This window comes from Symphalangus syndactylus, chromosome X, assembly GCF_028878055.3.
Source record: "Symphalangus syndactylus isolate Jambi chromosome X, NHGRI_mSymSyn1-v2.1_pri, whole genome shotgun sequence".
In the NCBI taxonomy this organism is placed as follows: domain Eukaryota; kingdom Metazoa; phylum Chordata; class Mammalia; order Primates; family Hylobatidae; genus Symphalangus; species Symphalangus syndactylus.
Window position 1 is genome coordinate 110,998,633 of NC_072447.2, and position 24,838 is coordinate 111,023,470.

The 24,838-nt window shown below is 37.3% G+C and overlaps 1 protein-coding gene across 16 annotated transcripts in view; it reads right to left on the minus strand.

Annotated features, from left to right (window-relative positions):
• Window positions 1-201: 201 nt before the first annotated feature.
• RBM41 (RNA binding motif protein 41) overlaps window positions 202-24,838 on the minus strand; it is a 67,930-nt gene continuing 43,293 nt past the window's right edge. For 6 of the 16 annotated variants that reach the window (XM_055267087.2, XM_063635238.1, XM_055267089.2 and 3 more), the window contains 2 exons: window positions 17,309-17,456; window positions 9,975-15,766 (listed from right to left, as the gene is read on the minus strand). In XM_055267087.2, coding sequence (XP_055123062.1) covers window positions 15,600-15,766; window positions 17,309-17,456 — 315 coding nt within the window. In that variant the 3' untranslated portion in view covers window positions 9,975-15,599. Of the gene's footprint in view, window positions 829-9,974; window positions 18,494-24,838 lie in introns of those variants that run through there. The other 10 variants (XM_063635239.1, XM_055267095.2, XM_055267091.2 and 7 more) reach the window with 6 other exon arrangements.

Genomic DNA, 24,838 nt, shown 5'->3' on the forward strand with positions numbered 1-24,838 from the left:
AGGCAAAGGGAACAAAGATGCTAAGGTAAGGAGAAGCTTGGCTTCTTAGAAAAGAATGCCAATATGTCTGCTGTATGTGTAAGGGCAGAGTAGTATGAGAAGAGGTCAGAGAGGTGGTCAATAGCCAGATCTGGTATAGGGCTTTGTAGACTATGATAAGAAGTTTGCTTTTTTAAAAAATGTGGACAATGCACATAACAGTTAAAACATACCATCTAGACTTATTTTATTTTATTATTATTATTTTTTGCAGTCGCAAGGATTTAATAGAGTGAAAACAGAGCTCCCATACAAAGGTTGGGGACCCAAAGAGGGTAGCCGTTGCTGGCTCGAATGCCTGGGTTTATATCCCGATCATTGTCCCTCTTTCTGTGCTCTCAGGCGATAGATGATTGGCTATTTCTTTACCTCCTGTTTCTGCTTAATTAGCATTTTAGTCAGCTCTCTGATTGGTCGGGTGTGAGCTAAGTTGCAAGCCCCGTGTTTAAAGGTGGACACGGTCACCTTCCCAGCTAGGCTTAGGGATTCTTAGTCGGCCTAGGAAATCTAGCTAGTCCTGTCTCTCAGTACCCCATCTCAACAGGAAACCCCAGTGCTGTTGGGGAGGTTGGCTGACAACCGCTCTACCTGCTTCCTGCTGGATTGGGGCATAGTAGGGGTTGTGCAGTTGAGATTTCCTTGGGAGGGGTGCCTTCCATGTCATTAACATTGGAGCATGGGCTAGCAGGCTGGTCCAGGGGTCCGTGGTAGATTTGTCATGGACTGCATCTGGGGCTCCATTTGAAGAACCATTTGTAGCTTTACAGCTTCAATTCTGGAAGAGACAAACTTAACAAGGAGGTTAAAGATACAGGGTCCAAAGAGGAGTAACAATATTAGAGCTGCTAGAGGTCCTAAGAAGGGGAGAACCCAGGGCATCCATTGGCTGAGGAGGTCCCAGGGTGTTTTGAAGCTCCTCTGCTCTACATTGTATTCGATCTCGAATTTCTTTAACTTTCTCAGTGACGATTCTGGATTGATTAACATAATAACAGCATTCTTCTCCTAAAAATAAACAGGTTCCCCCTCTTTCGGTGGTTAGCAAGTCTAAAGCTCTTCAATTTTGAAGGACTACTGCTGCTAGGGAGTTAAGTTGATCTTGCAAGGTGACCAGGGAGTCAGTGACCCGTTCCATGTCACCATTTATTTCTTGAGATAGTTTGTAGTAGAACTGAGTATAGGTTGTGATACCGCCAATGCCAGTACCTAGTCTGCCTAGCACTCCTGCTCCGATAACAAAAGGAAGAATGGGTACTCTTTTGTTGTGGGGCTTAGGTACGACATGATTGTATAAATCTTGTTCAGTGTAGATGGTCATAGGGGGCACTAAGAATGACAGGAAGCACATAGATTGTGAAGAGCCATTCAAACAACGATAGGCTGAGGTACCACAGACAAAAAATATTCCTGAGGGTAGGCAGACTATTCGTGTGGGAGGCATTACCCACCCGATGCATTGGGAGTTGGTTGTGTCTACAGTATTGCTAAATTTTACACAGGTGAGGTTTGAGGTATGGGTTATTTCCAGATTGGAAACAAGAGGTCCTACTAAAATGGAAGTGGTGTTTATTTCTGTGCTGAAGTTGTTCCATTGTTCAGGAACAGGGATTGAAATGTATGGCCTGAAGTGCATGGGGAGGCACATCCAACAGTTAGTAGGGTTTTGGGCTGAGACCTCATGGAGCCGAGTGAGGGTGGTATTAAATAGGCTCACCAGGCAAGTATGGGTACGGAGGGTTTCACGTAGTTTTGAGAGAACCAGTCCTTTGTAGGGGTTAGGGGTGCTATGTCCCTGGGTCAGTTGGGAGATTGCTTCCTTTATGTGTTTTTCTCTTGCCTGATCTTGAATTCCACCCCCATCAGACATACCAGTATGGGTGAAGTAAGTCCAACAGACAGTTACTCCAAGTCCTCCAGGACAACTAGGATTAATCATTTTCCCTGTCCAATAATGAGTATTTGCAGGCATGCAAAGAGTGGCAGAGTTATAGCAGTTGCGGGGCATATGGGTGTGGGCAGTGAAGGTGGAGTTTCCCTTAGATAAACTCCTATACGATGGGGCATCAATATTTCCAGGAAGCTGTGATCTTCATAGAAACTCTTGGTAAGGGGAGCTACTGGTTGTACAGCAGCATGGAGGGGGTGCAGTGAGGGTGAAAGGGGGTAAGAGAACGGTAAAGAGAAAAATATGATAAGGGAGGGCCATGGGGATTTATGATTTTAGTTACTTTCCTCACGGTTGTCTGATAGCCACGAGTCTCCTTTAGCAGTGAGCATGCCGCTCACATCATGAGATTCCACACAGTAAGATCTCTTCCCTGTATTAACTGCTTCAGATACTAAGACTCCTACTGCTGCCACTACCCGTAAACAATGAGGTCAACCCTTTGCCACTACATCAATTTCCTTACTCAGGTATGCCATGGGTTGCAAGCTCATCCTTCAGACCTGTGTAAGGACTCCTAGAGCTATTCCTGTTTTTTTCTGTGACATATAAAGAAAAGTCTGCCCCATTGGCAAGCTTAACACTGGGGCTTGGGTTAGGGCCTTCTTTAGGGCCTGGAAAGCTGCTTCTGCTTCAGGTGCCCATCTTACTAAATGGTATTGGCTTTCTGAGTTTCCTTAATTAGTGTATATAATGGTCTGGCTATTTCGCCGTACCCGGGAATCTATATTTGGCAGAAACCTGTTATGCCAGGGAACCCTCTTAGTTGCTTTAGGGTTTTGGGATGAGGATAAGCCAGTGTAGGCTGGATACGTTCTTCACTGAGGGCCCTAGTGCCTTTGGATAATTTTAGCCCTAAGTATTTAACCTGCTGTGAGCAGAGCTGAGCCTTTGGTTTGGAATCCTTGTAGCCACAGGTAGCGAGGAAATTTAAGAGCACTTGGGTGGCTTGATGGCAGGTTTCTGAACGGGTGGCTAAAAGCAACCATCTAGACAATTTTAGAGTGCATAATACAGCGGGCATTAAGTACATTCACAATGTTGTGCAACCATCACCTCTATCTGACTCCAGAATATTGCCAGCATGCCAAAATGAAACTGGGTAACCATTAAGCAGTAGCTCCCCATTCTCTTTTCCCCAACCCCCGGAAACCACTAATGTTTCCATCTCTGTTGTATTTGGCTATTCTGGATATTTCATAAATTGAACCATACAATATGTGACTTTTTGTGTCTGGCTTATTCCATAGCATAATGTTTTTGAGGTACAAACATATTGTAGCATGTATCAGTACTCAATTCCTTTTCATGGCTAATATTCCATTGTGTGGCTATATAACACATTTTGTTTCTCCATTCATCAGTTGATGGATATTTGAGTTGTTTTCACCATTTGTCTATTGTGAATAATGTTACAACAAAAGCTAGAGTACAAGTTTATTATTATTATTATTTTGAGACAGAGTCTTGCTCTGTCACCCAGGCTGGGGTGCAGTGGCACGATCTTGGCTCACTGCAAGCTCCGCCTCCCAGGTTCACGCCATTCTCCTGCCTCAGCCTCCCTAGTAGCTGGGACTACAGGCGCCCGCCACCACGCCTGGCTAATTTTTTGTATTTTTAGTAAAGACGGGGTTTCACCATGTTACCTAGGATGGTCGCAATCTCCTGACCTCGTGATCTGCCCGCCTTGGCCTCCCAAAGTGCTGGGATTACAGGCGTGAGCCACTGCGCCCGGCCAAGTTTTATTTGAATGACTCATTATTTAATGGACCACATCATAATTCTATGGTTAACTTTTTGAACAACAGCCAATCTGTTTTCCATAGCAGCTGCACTATTTTACATGCCTTCCAGCCATGTATGAGGGTTTGAATTCCTCAAAGTTCTTGTCAACACTTACTTTCCTTCTTAGAAATGTATTCTTATACTCATCCTTGTGGTGTGTAGTGGTATCTCATTGTGGCTTTGATTTGCAGTTCCCTAATGACTAGTCAAATCTAAGAACACAAAGATTTATCCCTATGTTTTCATCTAAGAGTTTTATGGTTTTAGCCCTTATATTTAGGTTGCCACAACTAACATCATACACAATGGTGAAAGACTAAAATCTTTTCCCCTATGATGAGGTGGAAGACCATTGAGTATCATGTTAGCTGTGGGCTTTTCATAAATGTTCTTTATCATGTTGAAGAAGTTCCCTTCTATTCCATTCCTAGTTTGCTGAGTGTTTTTATCATGAAAGGGTATTAGATTTTGCCAAATGACTTTTCTGCATTAAATGAGATGATCATGTGGTTTTTTCCTTTCTATCAATGTAACTTGTTACATTGATTGATTTTCTTATGTGAATGACCCTTGCATTCCTGGGATAAATCACATATGGTCATGATGTATAATGCTTTTAATATGCTGCTCAGTGTGGTTTGTCAGTATTTTCTTGAGGACTTTTGTATCTGTATTCGTAAGGGACATTGGCCTGTAGTTTTCATTTCTTGTGTATTTTTCTGGCTTTGATGGCAGTGTAATACTAGCCTCATAGAATGTGTTAGGAAGTCTTTCCTTCTTTTCCATTTCTTGGAAGAGTTTGAGAAAGATTGGTGTTAACTCCTCTTTAAATGCTTCTAGAATTTACCAGTAGAAATTTCTGTTCCTGGGCTTTTGTTAGGTTTTTGATTACTGATTCAATCTCTTGTTATAAGTCTATTCAGATTTTTTATTTGTGCGTCAGTTTTGGTAGTTGTGTTTCTAGGAATTTGTCCATTTCATCCAGGTAATCTGATTTATGGTATATAATTATTCATAGTATTCTCTTATAATCCTTTTTATTTTTGTAAGGCTGATAGTAATATTCCCATTTTAATTTCTTAAATTGAATCTTCTTTTTCTTAATCACTATAGGTAATGGTTTGCCAATTTTGGTGATCTTCTCAAATAATCATTTTTTTTTTTCATTTTAATGGTTATATTGGTTTCCTAGTCCCTATTTCGTTTATCTTAACGATTATCTTTTTTTGGGGGGGGACAGGGTCTCACTCTGTCACCCAGACTGGAGTGCAGTGGTACAATCATGGATCACTGCAGCCTTGATCTCCCAGGCTCAAGTGATTCTCCCACCTCAGCCCCCTAAGTAGCTGGGACTATAGGCATAAGCCACAACGCCCAGCTAATTTTTAAATTTTTTTGTAGAGACGAGGTCTCACTACATTACCCAGGCAGGTCTCAAACTCCTGGGCTCAAGCAATCCTCCCACCTTGGCCTCTCAGGGTACTGGGATTACAGACATGAGCCACTGTGCCCAACCCTTAACTATAATCTTTATTTCTTCCTTCTACTAGTTTTCGGTTTACTTTGATTTCATTTTTATAGTTCCTTAAGGTGTAAAGCTGGGTTATTGATCTGAGATCGTTCTTTATTTTTTTAAAAAAAGATGTTTGCGCTTTAAAAATATCCATCTGAGCACCGGTTTTGCTGCATCCCATAATTTTTGGTATGTTGTGTTTCTGTTTTGTCTCTTTTTGTTATATTAGTTGTTTAAGCATCTTTCATTTAATTTTAACTCATTTGTGGATTTTCCGGTTTTACTTCTGTTCTTCATTTCTACTTTCATTCCATTGGATTTGGAGAAGACACTTCATATTGTTTCAATCTTTTACAATTTATTGAGACTTGATTTGTGGCCTAACATACAATCTGTCCTAGAGAATAGTCTTCCATGTGCACTGGAGAATAATGTGAATTCTGTTGTCGTTGGGTGTTCTATAGATTGTCTGTTAGGTTTAAGTGATTTTAAATGTTTAAGTACTCTATTTACTTCAAAAGCACAGGCAACAAAAGCAAACAAATGGGATTATATTAAACTAAAAACCTTCTATATAGCAAAGGAAACAATCAACAGAGCAAAAAGAACCTACAGAAGGAGAAAATATTTGCAAACTACTCACCCAACAGGGGATTAATATTCAGACTACACAAGGAACTCAACATCTCAACAGCAACAAAACAAACTGTGATTTTAAAATGGGCCAGTGATCTGAACAGACATTTCTCAAAAGAAAACATACAAATTGCCAACAAATACATGAAGAAATACTCAACATCACTAATCATCAGGAAAATGCAAAGCAAAACCACACTGAGGGCACGCGTGGCGGCTCATGCCTGTAATCCCAGCACTTAGGGAGGCCGAGGCGGGTGGATCAATTAAGGTCAGGAGTTCAAGACAAACCTGGCCAACATGGTGAAACCGTCTCTACTAAAAATACAAAATTTGCCAGGCGTGGTGGCATGCACCTGTAATCCCAGCTACTTGGGAGGCTGAGGCAGGAGAACCACTTGAACCTGGGAGGCGGAGGTTGCAGTGAGCCGAGATTGCGCCATTGCACTCCAGCCTGGGCAACAAGAGCAAAACTCCGTCTCAAAAAAAAAGAAAAGAAAAAAAAAGACGATCTTTGATAGCAACAAGGACACTTTGTCTATTGTAATAACCTAACATTTACTGAGTTCATACCAGGCACTATTCAAAACACCTTACATGTATTAATTCTCACAACCACCCTGTGAGGTAATAGTATTATTGCTCTCATTTCAAAAATGAGAAAACGACGGCGTAGTGAATTTAACTTACTCAGGTTCACACAGGTAGTAAATAGTAGCCAGATTTGGTTACAGAGCTAGTAAATGGTAAAGACAGTGTATGGTAGAGCCATACACTGGGAATACGGCATTAGATCACATACCCTTAATCATTATGCTATTCCGTAAGTGGAGGAAGCTACAGTGTAGGCACAAACGTAAGTAGGCGGTAGATTTGTATTGAAAGAATAAGGGCCTCGTGTCAGGCTGCTATAACAAAGTACCACAGACTGAGTAGCTTATAAACAGAAATTTGTCACAATTTGGAGGCTGTACATCTGAGATCAGGGTACCCTCATGGTCAGGTTCTGGTGAGGACCTTCTTCCAGGTTGCAGACTACTGAATTCTCCCTGTATCCTCACACGGCAGAGAGAGAGCACTCTTGGGTCTCTCTTTTTTTTTTGTTTCTGATCCCCTTACCAGATGGGATCTGAACTCCCACAGTGCTTTGCATCTTTCTTTACGGTACTCATCACTCTATGTTACAGCTTACAAACAGGTTTCTTACCTCCCCTATAAGCTGAGAGATTCTTGAAGGTAGTGACTCATACATTTATTGTTTATCCTAGTACCCCAATGGCATCTTAGAGAATGTCTTATAAGTAGTAATGATAAATATTTTTCTTAAGGGCATTAACCCCATCCTGAGGCCCCGCCCTTCTGACTTAATTATCTCTCAAAGGCCCCAGTTCCTTAAACCATCACATTGGGGTTTAGGACTTTAACATATTAATTTTGAGGAGTCACATTCAGTCCATAACAATGAGGAGATTCTCAATGAGAACACATGGACACAGGTAGGGGAACAACACACAATGGGGCCTGTGGGGTGGGGTGGGGGGAAGGGGAGGGAGAGCATCAGGATAAATAGCTTATGCATGTGGGGGTTAATACCTAGGTGATGGGCTGGTAAGTGCAGCAAACCACCATGGCACATGTTTACCTATGTAACAAACCTGCATGTCCTGCATATGTATCCTGGAACTTTGAATTAAATTAAACAATGAGAAAGTTCTTGTTTGACTGCCAACATGGTATTTTATTTCACGGTTGTACCATAATTTTAAACCAATCAGTCCCCTATTGATGAAATTTTGTTTCCAGGTTTTTGCTATTATGATGCAATGAATATTCTTGTGCCTATCTCTTTGAACACATGTAAGTATTTCTATATAATAGAGATCAAAATGTGGATTTTCTAGATCTACATACTTAAAATTTTAATAGATATTGCCAAATGCCCTCCCCAAAGGTTATACTTACTTATACTCCCATCCAAAGCGTACAAGAGTGTCTATTTTCGTTACCCTTGGCAACAATTAGTGTTATCAATTTTTATATCTGACATTCTGACAGGTTAAAAAATGACAACTCAACATCTAGTGCCCAGATCTTGGTTTCTAAAAGTCATTTCCCAATAAAAGGAAGTAGGGATCCATGCAGAAATGATTAATTCCAGTGCTAGGGTAGGGAAAAAACAAGATGATCCTGGAACATCTTGTGGTACCAGAAAACAAGGAAGTGGGCAAATATTGGGGACATGTCTAAGAACAGAGGGGCCAACCTGAAGGAACTCCTAATGGCCAAAGGTGGAAGAATTTGAGCAACCAAACAATGACAATATTAGGTTATAAGACATAGAGTAAAATAAACATCCAGGCTGATATAAATACATGAGAAAATAAGCAGGAGATGGGACATCTTCCTTACAGAATTTCAATATACAGTGAAAAAAAAAAAAAAAGAAAATCACTGCTGTTGTCTGAATGTGCCTTCTCAAATTGATATGCTGAAACTTAATCATCAGTGTGATCAATGTGATAGTATTAAGTGGTGGGTCTCTAGGAGATGATTAAGTCATGAAGGTGGAGCCCTCATGATTGGGATCAATGATGTTATAAAAAGGGATTTGCCCTTTTTACCCTTCTGTACCTCCCACCATAAAAGGGAGCAGTGTTCTTCCCCTCTGGAGGATGTAGCAACAAAGTATCATCTTGGAAGGAGAGAATAGCCTTCACCAGGCACTGAACCTGCCAACACCTTGATCTTGGACTTCTAGTTTCCCGAACTGTGAGAAATAAATATCTGTTCTTTAAAAATTACCCTGCCTCCATTTTTTTTATTGTTGTTATAGTAGCACAAACAGACTAAGACAATCCCCACTAGGTAAACTCTACCGTAATAATTGCTGCTATCAAGAACCATTGATGAATGCTAAAAGTAGTGGGCAAAAGTATGATGGGAAACAGAATATTTGAACAGCCTCAATGCATCTTCCAGAAGATATTTAGTAATTGTAAAGAGGAAAACTGTAACTTTACAGTAAAGAAATCCAGCAAACACCCCTTTAAGCAAGTGATCAAGGTTAACATCACCAGTATTAAAAATTATCATCAAATATGTCCTGATATAATGCACTAAAAAGGGCTAAAAATCACTTCTGTGGCATTCTCACCAAAAACACAAAACATGAAAAAACATCAGACAGACCCTCATTAGGGACATTATACAATATAACTGACCAGTACTCTTCAAAATTGTCATGGTCATCAAAGACAGACTGAGAACTATCACAAATAGGAACAGAATAAGGAGATAACAAAATGCAATGTGGGATCCTGGATTTGATCCTGGATCAGGAAAGGACATTAATGGGACAACTGGCAAAATTAAAATAAGGTCTAACATAGTTAATAGTGTTGTATCAATATTAGTTTCCTGATTTTGATAACTGTACTATAGTTAAGTAAGATGTTAGCATTAGGGGAAGTTGAGTGAGGATATATGACAACTCTCTTATTATTTTTACAACTTTTCTATAAATCTAAAAGGCTTTTTGAAAATGAGAGCCCACTGTCTTAATTTGCATTACTACTCTGAGCATTTGTCTTAGTTTATTGGTCATTTATATTTTCTTTTCAACAAATTTCCTTTTCCCACTTTTTTATTGGATTCTTTTTTGTATACTAAAAAGTTATATACATTGTACACTAAGAAATTAGCTCCTTGTATGGGATAAATATATTTTCCAGCTTGTCTTTTGATTTTTTAAAATGGTGGGCTTATATGTATATGTGTATATGAATTTTTTCCTTTCTTTTCTTTAGAGACAGTGTCTTGCTATGTTGGCCAGTCTGCTCTTGAACTCCTAGCATCAAGTGATCCTCCTGCCTTGGCCTCCGAAAGTGTCGGGATTACTCGCATAAGCCACCGTGCCTGGCCTAAGGATGTTTCTAACTGATGATTTCTGCTGACCTGTGGGCAGAAAATAAGGAATGGTAGCAAAGTGGCTTTAAGTTTTCAACTGTAATCAAAAGGCCACAGAATAAAAAACCACTTAACAGAAATGACCGTCTCTCCAAGTTTTTCTTTCCTCCATAAAAATAACATTTATTTAAAAAAAAATTACACACAGTAAAATTCATCCTTTTTAGTGTACAAGCCTATGGGTTTTGACAAATGCATACACTTACATAGTAACTACAATAAAGACACAGAAAATTTCAATTATTAAGACAAATTCCTCGTGCTACCACTTTGTAGTCAAGGAGCATTCCAACCTTAATCCCTGACATCCACTGAAGCTTTTTCTCCATCCCTATTGTTTTGCTTTTTGAGAAAATAGTATGAATGGAATAAAACAGTAAGTAGCCTTTTCAGTTTGGCTTCTTTTACTTAGTAAAATGCATTTAAGATTCATCCAAGTGGTTGCATGTGTATTTCATTAGTTTATTGCTGAGTAGGATTCCATTGCATGGATATACTACAGTTTATCTATGCACCAGTTGAAGGATATCCTTCATTTTTATGTTCCTCAATTGCAGTGGTCTATAGGTCTAGTAAAAAGCAGAGGTGAAATTTTCTACCTAACAGGAAGCATTTCCTTCTAAAAAGTCCAGCTTAGAAGTATGCCCCTGGTAACATGTGTCAGAGGCTATATCAGGATAATTTATTCCTTGTCACTTAACTGTGTCTGAAATGAGAGTGTTAATCCTAAGTGAGCAGTATATCAAAGGAATAGGAGTTTGTCCTGAGTATAGTCAGATGATATCCCCAGAGTAGGCCTGACAAATATTCTGGAAGCCATGCCATTGGCAGAATATTTTTTTAAAAATTTCTTTTTAGTTAAAAAAAAATACTGAAAAAAGTAAAAATCACCCCAAAATCACACCACTTTAAAAATTTTACAAAGTGAAAGTCCTCCTTCAGCCTATTCAATCCCGCTTCCAAAGGTTTACAACTTTCTATGTCTATTTCCCAGCTTTTTCTTAAATTTGTTCAGAAATATCTATATACACACATACTATACATAAATGAATGCTTTTGCATAAAAATGTATTCGTACTATACATATTTCTGCATCTTGTTTTTTAACTTAATACACAACCTTGGACATGAGTATAGGTCATAATATATTCATAGATACACTTCACTATTTTAATGGCTGCATAGTATTGTACTAAATAGATGTACCATAAGTTATTTACCCATTTTCCTACTGATGGACATCCCTACTTTTGTGAGTTTTATTGAGATACAATTCACACACCACACAATTCACCCATTTAAAGTGTACAATTCCTGGTTTTTGGTATATTCAGAGTTGTGAAATCACCACCACGACCAATTTTAGAACACTTTCATCAACCTCTAAAGAAACTTCATACACTTCAACTGTTAGCCCCAGCCCTTCCCATTCCCCCCAACTTTGTGCTAGCCCTAAGCAACCACTAATCCACTTTCTATCTCTATATATTTGCCAATTCTGGACACTTCATATAAATAGTATCATATAATATGTAGTCTTTTGTGACTGGCTTCTTGCACTGAGCATATTCTGAGTTCTTCCATGTTGTAGTATGTGTCAGAAGTGTTCACCACTCTTCCACTTTTTGAAAGAGTTTGTATTAATTTTTCATTAAAAGTTTTGTAGAATTCATTTAAGAAGCTATTTCATCCTGGGCTCTTCTTTGTGGGTATCTTTTAAAAAACTCATCTAACCTACTTACTTGATATAGGTTTATTCAAGTTTTCTACTTCTGAGTTGGTTTTGGCAGTTTGTGTCTTCCTAGGAATTTGTCCACTTCATTGATAATTTATTGACATAAAATTATTCATAATATGCTTTCATAATCTTTTTTATTTCTACAAGTTCAGTTGAAATGTTCCCTCCTTCATTTCTGATTTTAGTAATTTCATTCTCCTTTTTTCCTGGTCAGTCTAGCAGAAGGTGTGTCAGTTTTACTGATCTTTTTATAGAATCAACTTTCGGTTGCATTGATTTTTCTCTACTTTTTTCACTCTATTTCATTTATTCTCATCTAATCTTTTGTATTTCCTTCTTTCTCCTGGCTCTAGTTTTAGTTTGCTCTTCTTTTTCCAGGGTCTTAAGGTGTAAAGTGAGGTTAGTGCTATGGTCTTTCTTCTTCTTCTTTTTTTTTTTTTTTTTGAGACGGAGTCTCGCTCCGTTGCCCAGGCTGGAGTGCAGTGGCGTGATCTTGGCTCACTGCAAGCTCCGCCTCCCAGGTTCACGCCATTCTCCTGCCTCAGCCTCCCGAGTAGCTGGGACTACAGGTGCCCACCACCACGCCTGGCTAATTTTTTGTATTTTTAGTAGAGACAGGGTTTCACTGTGTTATCCAGAATGGTCTCGATCTCCTGACCCTGTGATCCACCTGCCCTGGCCTCCCAAAGTGCTAGGATTACAGGCGTGAGCCACTGTGCCTGGTCTTTTTTCTTCTTAAGTACAGGCATTTATATCTATAAATTTCCCTGTAAACAGTGCTTTAGCTGCATCTTGTAAGTTTTGGTTTGTTGTGTCATTATCATTCATCTCAAAGGGTTTTGTAATTTCCCTTACGATTTTTTTCTTTGACACTTTTTTTTTTTTTTTGGCAATGACAGGGTCTTGCTGTGTTGCCCAGGCTGGTCTTGAATTCCTGGTCTCAAGGGATCCTCCCACTTCAGCCTGCCAAAGTGCTGAGATTCCAGGCGTGAGCTACTGCACCCAGCCAGTCACTTACAAGTGTGTCTGATTTCCACATATTTGTGAGTTTCCCAACTTTTCATTGTTTTCTAACTTCATCCCATGTGGTCAGAGGACATGCTTTGCATGATTTCAGTCCACTTATATTTATTAAGGCTTGTTTTATGCTTTAACTTACGGCCTACTTTGGAGATGTTTCATATGCACTTGAGAAGAATATGTATTCTGATGTTAGGTGGAAAGTTCTACAGATGTCTTTTAGGTCAATTTGCCCTATAATGTTGTTCAAGCCTTCTATTTCCTGGTTTATCTTCTGTCCAGGTGCTCTGTTATTGAAAAAGGGGTACTGAATATTCCAACTCTTTTTATGGACTTACCTGTTTCTCCTTTCCTTTCAGTTTTTGCTTCATGTATTTTGGGCTCTACTGTTACATGCATATATATTTATAGTTGTTACATCTTCCTGATGTATTGACCCTTTTGTCATTGTAACATTTTACTCTTTATCTCCAGTAACATTTTTTTAAAAGTCTATGTTGTCTGGTATTAGAATAGCCACTCCAGCTTTCTTATGGCTGTTGTCTGTGTGACATATTTGTTTTCCATCCTTTTACCTTTAATCTCTTTCTACTAATCTAAAGTGTGTCTCAAATAGATGGCATGAAGTTGAATCAGACTTGTTTCTGACATCTCTGCCTTTTGTAGTATTGCTTAATCTATGCATATTTATTATTTTGATATAGATTTATGACTGCCATTTTATTGTTTTTGATAATGCCTCAAGCTTTTTGCTTCTCCATTCCTTCTTTTGCATTGAGTATTTCATAACGTGATATTTACATTTCTTTAATAATATTTTTGATTTTTTAAAAGTTATTTCCTTAGTGGTTGCTCTAGGGCTTACCATACACATCTTAACTAAGCAGAATAGGCTTCAGATAAACACTAACTTAATTCCAATGTAACAACCCTATTCCTATATAAACCCATCCCCCGCTTTGTGGTATTACTGTTATATATGTTATTCCTATACATTATAAACCCAACACACATTATTATAATTACTTAATATAATTTTACATCTTTAAAAGAAGCTGAGAAAAGAATACGTTTATAGTTTTTTTATATTAAACTTATTTCCGATTTCACGTTCTCTCCATTTGTTCCTGTGGATTTGTGTTACCATCTGGAGTCAGTTCTTTAGTACAAGACAGTTTTGCTTCCACTCAGCTTCTTCAACCTGTTATTGGCAAATATATTATATTTTATATGTTATAGGCCAAACGATGCAACTATATACATATTGTTTTATGCAATTGTTTTTTACATTAGTTAAGAGAAAAAAGAAAAATGTATAGATTGTTTCTGATAATTATGTAATTATTTTTGCCTGTGCTCTTTTTCTGCATGTGTGTAGATTCAGATTACTGTCTGAGGTCACTTGCTTTCAGCCTGAAGAACTTCTTTTTGTATTTCCAGCAAGTCAGGTCTGCCAGCAACAAATTCTCTTGGTTTTTGATTATGTGAGATGTTTTATTTCACCTTCATTTTTGAAAAATAGTTTTACTGTATATAGGATTATTGGTTGACAGTTATTTTCTTTGAACACTTTGAATGTGTTATTCCACTGTTTCTGAGGGGAAGTCAACTGTTAATTTTATTTGGGTTCCTTGGTAAGTGATGGCTCATTTTTCTCATATTGCTGTCAAAATTTTCTTTTTGTTTTTGGGTTTTAGCATTTTTCTTATGATGTATCTGTTTGTAATTTCTTTTCCTTCTGGGATGTATAGGTTAATGTCTCTCATCAAATTGGGGGTATTTATAGCCATTACTTCTTAGAATATTTTTCTGCTCCTTCTTTTCTCTTCCTTTTTTCCTGTACTCCCATTAGAAATATGTAGGAATGCTTAATGGTGTCACACAGGTTCTATGCTCTTGTTCAATTTTATTCATTGTTTTCCTTTCTGTTCTTCAGCCTGGGTAATATCTCAGTTCATCTTCACAACCCAATGAGGTAAGTAGCATTATTATCCTCACTTTATAGATGAAAAATGCGAGGCTCAGATTAAGTGACTTGCCAAGGTCACAGAATGTTAAGTGTGGCTGTACAGGTCTGACTCCAGTTTGTACCACTTCCTCTCTGTATATTGTCTTTTTATTTTCCAGCAACAATAAACAAACAACTGGGGGATTTGTGACTGGCATCCTCTTTGCTAGAGAACTCTTTCTTTCTATTTCCCTTTGGTATTCTTTGCTAGTATGTTCCTCTTCTAAAATTCATATGCCTAATATTTAACATATATTAGACATTTAATCAATGTTTATTGCATTGAATTCAATGATACTCAATGGTTGCTAGCTTAAATGGCTATGAGAACATCAACATTTTGATCTAGAATATTTCACTAGAAAAATATATAGCTTTTTGAAGACTGATAACTTGTGGAGGAAGCATTCATTAAATATGTCAACTAACTTATGAAACTACCTACTATTACTGCTGATAGTTCTGACTTCATAGCATTTGTTGATGCTTAGGCCTGGGGGTCCTAATCTTTTATTTACTAGGTGGATGAAATATGGCAAATGGGCTCTAGTAAAGAAATATTTCAACATTTAATTAGCTTTTTATTTCTGTATATAGGAAGCAGTCTAAGAAAGAATGTTATCTCTAGAGACAAATATTGAGGACCCCAGAAAAATTATAAAGATTTTTAAAAATCCTTAGGCATAATCCCTTGTAATTTATCCTGAGAAAATAATACTCTTTGCACTCTACCCTTCATACTCAGCATATCACCTGTCCTATACAGTCTTCAATTATATAATAGAAAATGTTTTCTACCAGTTCTCTCCAAAAGCTGAAATTACTTTTTTCCCCTCCCTCAGTTAGTTTTTCCTCTTCAACTCCAAACAAACTGGTGTCTATACATAAATCCTAGATCCAAGATTCCAATTCAAGAAAGACCATCTAGGACCCACAATTTATATATATTCTAGCTACCACTAATTTCTGTAGTGCTACCTGTAGCACATGATATGAGAGAAGTCGCTTGGAGATTTGACCGTTGCTTTTTGTTCTTTCCAAACTCTATCACCAATATTTTCCCATGTAGTTTATATCCATTTACTAGATGCAATGCTTGCCATGCTATCTCCTTATCTAAAAGAGAAAGAAAAAATTTCAATTTACATAGGACTTAATAATTCAATTCTATTCCAGGTCTAGTTTATTTTGCCTTGGAATTAAATGTAACCTATAAGGCCATATAGTCATTTGATTTGATCATTTTTTCTATAATCTCCCATTTGCATTATTCAGCAAAATTAAATTAATGGCTAAAAATAATAACAATAAAAACTCAAAATGGGTGTTTGAGGGTGTCTCCTAATTCAAAGAAACAAGTAGAGAAACAAAGACACAGGCAGTGTGCTAAAGAAGTCTAAGCTATTAGTAATTATACACAAGCCTCTATCTTAGGTAACAGATTATAGGTATTATTAGAATCAATCATTTTCAAAATGAGTAACACAAAAGAAGTTATCATGTTATTGAGGGCACTTTGCCACTTTTTTTTCAGTGGGAGAGTGGTTCTGGGCCATCTTATTGGGATAAATAAGTATAAGAACCCTTGTAGGCATATTGAAGGTTGAAATGTGAGAATATATACTATATGCCAGGAGTATTCAACCTATGGGTCTAAGAGCCTGGATGTAAGAAATAAGGAAGGGATGATTTGTGGCCAGGAGTTTGTGGAATCCTAAAGTAGACAAGTAGACTGAACCAATTTTGTTTCATATATATATGTACTACAAATTTTTTTAAGTGTATAGCTTTCAAGATTAGTAAAACAGCTACACATTTTAAAGTAGTTGCTTTAAAAAGCCTTGTTATTATGTATTTTTTCAATTAATACATCGTATTATGTGGGGCACCCATAAACAGTTTTTTAAATTTAAAAGGGGTTCTTACACTTGAAAAGACTGAAAACCACTGGTATAGAGGATTTAAAAACCTTCAGTATGATAGGAAAGATGATACAAAACTGTATGAAAACAATGGAGGGGAGTTTGGCCGTATTCATGTGTAAAACCACTTGCCCACATATAGATTAATAGGCTATTTAGAAATGACGATACTTTAGGGACAATGAAAGGTACAGATCCTACAAAGTGTTCCCCCAAAACAACATATTATCTGGTCTGTCATAGAAACTGAAATTCTTATATTATTCTTCCCGTTGGATTAGAAGCTATGCATTAATTAATATGCAAATAATATTTAGAAGACTGTATCATCATCTACTAATTATGAATTAGTAATAAATTAGTATATTAGCTTGCGCTCACAGCGCATAAGCCAAGTACATGTGTTCTGATCAGAATACTAATACACTAATTAATGAGTAATCTAATTATAACTTGGACTAGAAATACTATTATCAGTGAAGAGAGCACAGATTTTGGTAGGGTAAGAAGGAAGTACCAAGACTGGGAAAAACTGAGGACACTGGGGTAGTGTGGCCATGCACTGTCAATGGAGGAGAGGAAACAGAAAGAAACACTGAAAACATATTTTTCGTTCATTCTCTTGTTCTCACATGCTGTAGAGAAATCAAAGGACTATATCTAAATGAGAGAGGTTATAGGTAGTCTCTAGCGAACTGAGGGGCAACTGAGTAATCATCTGGATGAAACTACTTACTGGGAAAGGTGATAAAAGCCTGGCCCCTCATTCGTCCAGTCATCATTCGGAATTGAATTGGAGGTCCTTTTTTCTCCTGGAACCGAGCGAACAACGACACAAGATCTCTTTCAGTCACCCGAGGGCTAAGGTTCTTCAGGTATAACACCTAAAACAAATTGAGGATCAACCAAAATATCATATAAAGGAGGTAAGGCAACTCATTTTTTTTTCTTTTTGAGACAAAGTCTCACTCTGTCACCCAGGCTGGAGTGCAGTGGCGCAATCTCTGCTCACTGCAACCTTGGCCTCCCGGGCTCAAGTGATTCTCATGCCTCAGCCTCCCGAGTAGCTGGGATTACAGTCATGTGCTACCACACCTGGCTAATTTTTGTATTTTTAGTAGACATGGGGTTTCACCATGTTGTCCAGGCTGGTCTTGAACTCCCAAACTCAGGTGATCCACCCGCCTTGGCCTCCCAAAGTGCTGGGATTACAGGCGTGAGAAACCATGCCCAGCCGTAAGGCAACTCTTTCATTATGATTAGAATTAGTTTCACATAAAAATGGTGGATTGAACATATTCATTTAATTTCATTCCATCCAGAAAACTCTCTAAAACTACGGGAACTTAAAAAAAAAAAAACAACAAAAAACACAAATCAACAAGGTCAGGAGGAACAAGAAAAGGAGACAAAAGTAATAATAATCTGGAAGATGAAAAATAATTGGATAAGCAGGAACCAACTCAGCACACTGAAGAAAGCTGAATTTTAAACTGGTAGTGGAGAAAGCCAAGAACACACCCGTCACCACTTAAGAATCCTTAAATAGTTCAGGAACTGATAATTTCACTTACCTTCAGAAATAAATGTGAAGGGATGGGGTTAAAATAAGGCAGATCAGTTGAAGGCTGTCAAAAAGCAAATATGATTTTTAAATACCCTCCCTCACAATATGCTATGGGGTAAAAGATAACTTGCCAATCCTGGTAGAAAACTTGAGGCTCATCGTCAGAAGATGGGGAATGCCACACATGGCTGAAGATGTGAACACTGTTTCTGAAAGCAAGGAGACTAAGAGAAAGAATGCATACTAAATGTTGAGGTCCTCCCAGTCCTTTTCTGCCATTTGGCTCCTAGAACGCTGGTAGTACCCTCGTAAGAAAGATTTTGGAACAGTCTTCTCTGGGAAAACTGGTAAGTCCTAGGAGGAAAGATATAAAAATACTGACTTGGGATGAGGAATTTCTCTAACAAATGACCCAGCCAGACCACTTTAAAGTGAAGCTCAAAGTCAACAAGTGCCACTTGTGTGCTCAGAGATTCCAATCTGCTTTTTAGTTCCTACTTCTAAAGTTGGGCATGGATTATCCGGCATCTTAGGAAATCCTCTAATGTGAAAGAGAGAACACAACAAACATAAAGAAAAGAAAGGAAATAGGAAAAAACTTCAACAAACCATAACTAATATCCTCAGGAAAATAAGAGAAATTATTCTACCTATTAGGCATGGGAGGGTGGGTACGGTGGCTCACTCCTGTAATCCCAGTGCTTTGAGAGGCTGAGGTGAGAGGATCACTTGAGTCCAGGAGTTTGAGATCAGTCTGGGCAACACAGTGAGACCCTGTCTCTGCAAAAGAGACAGGGTGGCATGTGCTACTTGTGAGCAAACAGCATGCACCACCACAACTGGCCAATTTTACAAGTCCCAGCTATTTGGGAGGCTGAGGCAGGAGGATTACTGGAGCTCAGGAGTTTGAGGCTGTAGTGAACTATGATCACACCACACCACCACACTCCAGCCTGGGCAACAAAGTGAGACCCTGTTTCAAAAAAAAAAAAAAATTCAACAGAACAAAAATAAGCTCTTATATGTGATTGAACGTAAGATGTTATCAGCTTAAAACAGATTGTTTTACCGTGCCCTATAACTATAAAAGATACACAGAGGAAAATGGGAAAGATATCAAAGTATATCACTACAAAAAAAAAAAAACCCAATGAACCACAAAGGAAGACAGCTGAGAGGGAGAGACAAAAGAGCTACAAGAGAGACAGAAAACAATTAAATGGCAATAGTAAGTCCTTTGCTAGCAATAATTACATTAAATATTAATAAACTCCCCAAGAGACAGAGTACCTGAATGGATAAACAAAATCCAACTATATGCTAGCTATTTTATGAGGCCAGGATTACCCTGAGACCAACCTAGACAAAAACATTATAAGAAAAATACAGACCAATATCCTTAATAAACAGATGTAAAAATCCTCAACAAAATATTACCAAACCAAATTCAACAGCACATTAAAAAGATCATACACCTTGACTAAGGAAGATTTATCCTTGGGATGCAAGGATGATTCAACATACAAAAAGTGATCAATGTAATACAACACATTAACAGAACAAAATATAAAAATTACATGATCATCTCAACAGATGCAGACAAAGCATTTGACAAAATCCAACATTGTTTCATGATGAAGACACTCAACTACTAATAGAAGGAATTTACCTCAACATAATAAAGGCCATATATGTAAAGTCCACAGCTATAATATTCAGTATTAAAAAACTGAAAGCTTTTCCTCTAAGATCAGGAACAAGGCATGGATACCTACTCACACCACTTCTATTCAACATAGTACTGGAAGTTCTAGCCAGAGCAAATAGGCAAGAAACAGAAATAAAATGCATCCAAATCAGAAAGAAAGAAGTAAAATTATCTCTGTTCACAGTTGAAATGATCATCCATGTAGAAAACACTAAAGACTCAACAACAAAAAATTAGACATCAGTAGAACAGGGAAAAGCTGAAAGCTTTTCCTCTAAGAACTGGCAAAAGACAACAATGCTCGCTCTCACCACTCTTATTCAACACAGCAGTGAAAGTCTTAGCCAGAGCAATTAGACAAAGGAAAGACATGAAAGGCATACAAAACAAAAAGGAGGAAGTCAAATTGTCCCTGTTTGCAGACAACATGATCTTATATACAGAAAAACCTAAAAAAAAAAAAACCTAGAGTCTACCAAAAAGCCCTTAGAACAGATACACAAATTCCATACAGTTGCAGGATACAAAACCAACACACAAAAATCAGTAGCGTTTCTACACACGAACAGCAAACTAGCTGAAAAAGAAATCAAGAAAGCAATCTCATTTACAATAGCTACAAAAGGCAAAATAAAATACCTAGAAATAAATTCAGCCAAGGAGGTAAAAGGCCTTTACAAGAAAAACTACAAAACACTGATGAAAGAAAAGTGAAGAGGATACAAACAGAAAGATATTCCATGCTCATGGACTGAAAGAACATTGTTAAAATGACCATACTATCCAAAGCAACCTACAGAATTAATGCAATCCCTATCAAAATACCAATGACACTCTTCATAGAAAAAGAAAAAAAATCTTAAAATTTTTATGAAACCACAAAAGACTCTGAAGCCACAGCAATCCTGAACAAAAATAACAAAGCTGGAGGAACTGCACTACCAGACTTCAAAATGTACTACAAAACTGTAGTAACCAAAACAGCATGGTACTGGCATAAAAAGAGACACATGTAACTGTGGAACAGAATAGGGAACTCAGAAATTGACCCATGTATCTACAGCCAACTAATATTTTAATAAAGGCACCAAGAACATCAGTTGGGAAAAGACAGTCTCGTCAATAAGTGGTGCTGAGAAAACTGGATATCTATATGCATGAAGAATGAAACCAGACCCCCATCTCTCACCCTATACAAAAATCAACTCAAAATAGATTAAAGACCTAAATGTAAGACCTGAAACTATAAAACTACTAGGAAAAAACATAAGGGAAACATTTCAGGACACTAGTCTGGGAAAAGATTTTATGAATAAGACCTCAAAAGCACAGGCAACAAAAGCAAAAATAAACAAATGGGACTATATTAAACTAAAATCTTCTGCACATCAAAGGAAACAACAGAGTGAAAAGACAAACTACAGAATGGGAGAAAATATTTGCAAACTACTCACCCAACAGGGGATTAATATCCAGACTATACAAGGAATTCAACATATTAACAGCATCAAAACAAACAACCTGATTTAAAAATGGGCAAATGATCTAAACAGCTATTTCTCCAAAGAAGACATGCAAATTGCCAACAAATATATGAAAAAATACTCAACATCACTAATCATCAGGAAAATGCAAATAAAAACCACAATGAGGCATCATCTCATTCCAGTTAGGATAGCTACTACTGGAAAGACAAAAGTTAACAAATGCTGGTGAGGATGTGGAGAAAAGCAAATTATTACAGACTGTTGGTGGGACTGTAAACTTTTACAGCCACTATGGGAAACAGTACGGAGGTTCCTCAACAAACTACAAATAGAACTACCATACGATCCAGCAATCCCACTACTGAGAATTTATCCAAAGAAAAGGAAATCAGTATATTGAAAAGACAATGGCATTCTCATATTTATTGCAGCACTATTCACAACAGCCAAGATATGAAATTAACCTAGGTGCCCAACAATGTGGTATATATACACAGTGGAATACTATTCAGCCATAAAAATAATGAAATCTTGTTATTCAGAGCAACGTGGATGGAACTAGAGAACATTATGTTTAGTGAAATAAACCAGGCACAGAAAGTTAAACACTGCACATTTTCACTTATATGTGGGAGCTAAAAAGAACTGATTTCATAGAAGTAAAAAGTAGAACGGAGGATACTAGAGGCTGTGAAGGGTAGGAGGAAGGAAAGGATAGGGAGAGACTTGTTAAAGATGTAAAATTACAGTTTGATAAGAGGAATAGGTGCTAGTGTTCTATACCACTGCAGAATGGTTATAGTTAACAATAATATATAGTATCAAATAGCTAGAAGAAGGACATTGAATGTTCCCAACATGAAGAAATGATAAATACTTAAGATGGTAGATAAGCTAATTACCCTGATCTGTTCACTATACATTATATGTATCGAAACATCAGTATGTACCCCATAAATTTGTACAATTATTATAGGTCAATTTAAAAACTTTAAAAAGAAAATAAATAAAATAATAAATCAAGGTTCACAAGTGCAGCAATCAAGACACTGATTTTTCTCCCTTGGGTACTTTGCAGCTGAGACAAGCTGCTACCTGGTGAATGGTGATACCATGTTTATTTGGCCCACAGTTCAAACAGCTTTCATGGAAGACCTCTTGAGAACATCACTTTTCTGTTTTAATTATACCGTTTTATTATTGGCATGGAATTATGACTATATTAACAGAAATAATAGAAAAGAAAAAAACCCAAAAAAGTTAGAACTAATTAACAAATTCAGTAAAGTTGCAGAATAAAAAATCAAAGTAGAAAAATTCAGTTGTGGTTTCTATACACTACCAGTGAACAATATGAAGAGGAAATTAAGAAAGGTATCCCATTTACAACAGTACTGAAAAGAATAAAATACTGAAGAAAGAACTTAACCAAGGAGGTGAAAGACTTGTACACTGAAAACTACAAATGTTGCTGAAAGAAATTAAAGAAGACACAAATAAATGAAAAGGTATCCTGTGTTCATGGATTAGAAGAGTTAATATTAATATATCCAAACTATCCAAAGCAGTCTACAGATTCAATGCAATCTCTATCAAAGTCCCAATGGCATTTTTTACAGAAATAGAAAAAACAATCCCCAAATTCATATAGAACCACAGATGATACCAAATAGCCACAACAATCTTGGGAAAGAACAAAGCTAGAGGCCATACACTTTCTTATTTCACAACATATTACAAAGCTACAGTAATCAAAACAGTATGGTACTGGCATAAAACTGGACACATAGGTCAATGGAACCAATTTGAGAGTCTAAAAATAAACCCATGAAGCTACAGTCAACTGATCTTCTACAAGTGTGCCAAGAATATAACACGAGAAAAAGATAGTCTCTTTAACAAAATGTTGAGAAGACAGCCACATGCTAAATAATGAAATTGGACCCTTATCTTATGCCATACACACAAGTCAATTCAAAATGGATTAAAGATTTAAATATATGATCTGAGACTGTAAAACTCCTAGAAGAAAACGTAGAGGAAAAGCTTCTTCACATTAGTCTTGGCAATGATTTCTTTGCTATGACACCAAAACCACATGCAACAAAAGCAGAAATAGATAAGTGGGACTACATCAAACTAAAAAGCCCTGCACAACAAAGGAAACAATAGAGTGAAAAGGCAACCTATGGAGTAACAGAAAATATTTGCAAACCATATTTAATATCTAAAATATATAAGGAACTCTACAACTTGATGGCAAGAAAACAACCTCATTAAAATATGGGCAAAAGACTTAAATAGACATTTCTCCAAAGAAGAGATACAAATAGCCAACAGGTATATGAAAAGATGCTCAATATTACTAATCAACAGAGAAACGCAAATGAAAAACACAATGAGATACCACATACCTGTTAGGATGGCCATTATCAAAAAAACAGAAAATTACAAATGTTGGCAAGGATATGAAGAAGTTGGAACCCTTGTGCACTGTTGATGGGAATGTAAAGTGGTACAGCTGCTATGAAGTACAGTGTGGAAGTTCCTCCGAAAATTAAAATTAGAACTACCATACAATCCAACAATCCCATTTCTGGGTATTTATCCAAAAGAGCTGAAATTAGCATCTCAAAGAGATATATGCATTCCTATGTTCACCCTGGCAATACTCACAATAGTCAACAGGTGGAAAAACCTAAATGTCCACTGACTGATGAATAGATAAAGAAAATGTGGCATATAAATACAATGGGGGCTGGGTGTGGTGGCTCACACCTGTAATCTCAGCATTTTGGGAGGCTGAAGCAGGCAGATCATGAGGTCAGGAGTTTGAGACCAGCCTGGCCAACATAGTGAAACCCCATCTCTACTAAAAATGCAAAAAATTAGCTGGGTGCGTTGGCGGGTGCCTGTAATTCCAGCTACATGGGAGGCTGTGACAGGAGAATTACTTGAACCTGGGAGGTAGAGGTTGCAGTGAACCGAGATCGTGCCACTGTACTCCAGCTTGGACGACAGTGCCAGACTCCATCTCAAATAAACAAATAAATAAAATAAATACAATGGAATATTATTTAGCCTTAAAAAAGTAGGAAATCCTATATGTCATTATGCTGTAACACGAATGAAACTCGAGGACTATAGGCTAAGTGAAATAAGCCAGTCACAGGACAAATATTGCATGATTCCACTTACTGAAGTATCTAAAGTAGTAAAACAGAAAGTAGAATGGTAGTCACCAGGGCTGGGGGAAGGAGGAAATGGGGAGTTGCTGTTCAATAGGTATAAAGTTTCAGTCATGCAAGAAAAAAAAGTTATACAGGTTTGCTGTACAACATTGTGCTTATTATTCACAACATTGTATTGTACACTTAAAAATTTGTTAAGAGGATAGATCTTGTGTTTTTAAAACACAATTTTAAAAAAATGGAGGAGGAAAAAAAATCTCATACATTACCTAGCATTAGTTATATCCTTTATAGCTTAAAGGAACTATGGAAG